The following is a 2,607-nucleotide window of genomic DNA, read 5'->3' on the forward strand; positions in this document are numbered from 1 at the left end:
CCTACCTCCTCTGAACTCTTCTTGATTTTTTTTTCCTTACTTGGCTTTTGCTCTTGTTTTTTCTTCTAATACTTCCACTTTTCGTTTCTCTTCTCCGTTTCACTTCTTGTTAATTTTTTTTTTTTTTTTAATGTAGGTATCAACCCCCCCTTTTTCCATCCTCTGATCTTTTCTCGATTTTTTTCCAATGCTTGACTTCTTTTTTTCTTCTAAGTTTTCCATTCCTCTACTTGTTTATTTTTCCTCCTCGATTCCTCGTTTATCACCTCTCTTGCTATTTCTTCTTGTTCCTCATTTGCATGACACATTACAAACTTTTCCCATTATTCATATAATCCTCTTCGTTACCTTTTGTCCCATGGTTATTTCTATCTTTCCATTTCCTTTTCATCTTTCTCCCTTCTTCCTATTCCCTTGTTATATCTTTACATAATTTTCTGGACTCCCCATCCTTTATGTCCTCGTTATTCCTCTTCCATTTTCGCAATTTTCCATTTTCGTTTTCCTCTTCCTCATCTCTTTCTCCCACACGTTGTCAGTCCTCTTTTTTTTGTGGCTCTTTCTCTTTCAATTATTCTATCATTCTCCTCTCCCTCGTGTCCAGTCTCTCCTCTTTCGCCTTATATATATATGTGTATCTATATATATATATATATATATATATATATATATATAAATATATATATATATATATATATATATATATATATATATATATATATACATTGTCTTGTTTCCTTATCAAATATCTTCCCTCCTTTTATTCTCTTCCTTTTCCTATCTTTTCCCATCATCGTTCTGGTGTCTCTCATTCGCTTAATCACTTTATCTTCTTATCTTTGGCTCTCCCATTCCTTCTCTTCGTTCTTCTATTTTTACCCATCATCCTTCTGCGGTCTCTCAATCGCTTAATTCCTTTATCTATCTTTGGTTCTCCCTTTCCTCTTTTTCCCCTCTACATCCTTCTCCCTTCTTGTCCCATCCTTCTTCATTTCATCTTCACTCCTCTTATTCTATCCTTGTCCCTGTGCCCTACTTACCACTCTTCTGTCCTTCTCTTAGATGATACGTTTTTCCTATTTTCTAATTTTCCCCATCTTCCTTCTTCGACCTTTATCCCCTTATCTTCTTATCTTTGCCTCTCTCTTTCCTGTTTTCTCCTCTACATCCTTCTCCCTCATCTTGATCCTTCTTTTATCCTTCTCTCCCTTTTTCCCATTGCATCCTTCTCCTCATCTGGACCCATCCTTCATCCTTTTCTTCCTTTTTTTCCCACAGCAGCCTTCTCCCTCATCTTGTCCCATCCTTCATCACTTTTCCTCTTTTTCCCACTGCATCCTTCTCCTCATCTGGAGCCATCCTTCATTCTTCTTCCTCATCTTTTCTCGTCTTTTACCCTCTGCATTCTTCTCCCCCATCTTATCCCATCCTTCTTCACTCCTCTTTTTCCCCTCTACATCCTTCTCCCATATCTTGAGCCATCCCTCATCCTTCTCGCCTCTTTTTCCCACTGCATCCTTCTCCCTCGTCTTGTCCCATCCTTTTTCACTCCTCATTTTCCCATCTACATCCTTCTCTCTCATCTTGTCCCATCCTTCCTCACTCCTCTTTTCCCCTCTACATCTTTCTCCCTCATCCTGTCCCATCTTTCTTCATTTCATCTTCTCTCCTCCTATTCCACCCTTTCCCCTTTGACTCCCCCGCCCCTTCCACAACTTCTCTTGACTTTTCCTCTTTTTTTTTTTTTTTTTTTTTTTTTTTTTTCTTCCAAATGCGAATTGGATCCCATAAAACTGGGGACAACATGATCTGGCCGGAGCAGGGATGCCTATATCTCATTGGTCACGTCCAATAGCGTTTCATTTCCTCCAGGTCAGTTGAGGGAGTCCTTTCCCCCTCCCCCTTTCCTCTCCCTCTCCTTCTCCCTCGTGCCCCTTAAGGTCCTCGTTGTAAGTTGCATTAAATGGCTCTCATACTTAGATCATAGATTTTCAATTTTATTTTTTCTTCAAATCTTTCTTTTTAAAACATGTTAACTGTCTTATATATATATATATATATATATATCAAATCTTTCTTACATGGCTTTTTTTCTATTTAAATTTTGTTTACTGGGATATATATATATATATATATATATACAGTATATATATATATATATATATATATTTGGATATTGTATGTATGTATATATACATATACTTAATATATATATATACGCGCACATTTTCAATTTATTTGTAACTTGTCCCCTTATTAATTTCGCCTCCATTTATAACCAGAAAAATTATCTTCAAAATTGAATTTTTCTCTTTTTAAGATTTTTGTATTGATTATTTTTCACTTTTTAATCTAATGTTTCTGGTACATCTACTTATATTTTTCATGTTTTCGAGATACTTTTGGCCGGAAAGTTAATCGGCTTTCTTTTAATAACTATTTTCTTTACACAATTTTAATTATTATTTACTGAAGTAAAATCATTTTTATTCATTACTTACTTTGGTTGTGTGAATTTTTTTTGAGATAATGTATTGTGTAGCACATCGCCTCTTCATGTTCCAATATATCTAATTTCTCATCCATATAAATTTAGACATTATGACT

The 2,607-nt window shown here is 35.2% G+C and overlaps 1 protein-coding gene across 1 annotated transcript; it reads right to left on the bottom strand.

The window, feature by feature from the left end:
* Positions 1 to 1,310: 1,310 nt before the first annotated feature.
* Positions 1,311 to 1,646, bottom strand: LOC137615986 (TRAF3-interacting protein 1-like). Its single transcript, XM_068345668.1, has one exon. It carries the CDS (start codon positions 1,644 to 1,646, stop codon positions 1,311 to 1,313), a length of 336 nt encoding a protein of 111 aa, XP_068201769.1.
* Between the last annotated feature and the right edge of the window lie 961 nt (positions 1,647 to 2,607).

This window comes from Palaemon carinicauda, chromosome 22 (assembly GCF_036898095.1).
Source record: "Palaemon carinicauda isolate YSFRI2023 chromosome 22, ASM3689809v2, whole genome shotgun sequence".
NCBI classification, from domain to species: domain Eukaryota; kingdom Metazoa; phylum Arthropoda; class Malacostraca; order Decapoda; family Palaemonidae; genus Palaemon; species Palaemon carinicauda.

Excerpts from the sequence above, each read along its gene's own strand:
- LOC137615986 (XM_068345668.1), bottom strand. The coding sequence starts at position 1,646 with ATGGGACAGGATGAGGGAGAAAGATGTAGAGGGGAAAAGAGGAGTGAG.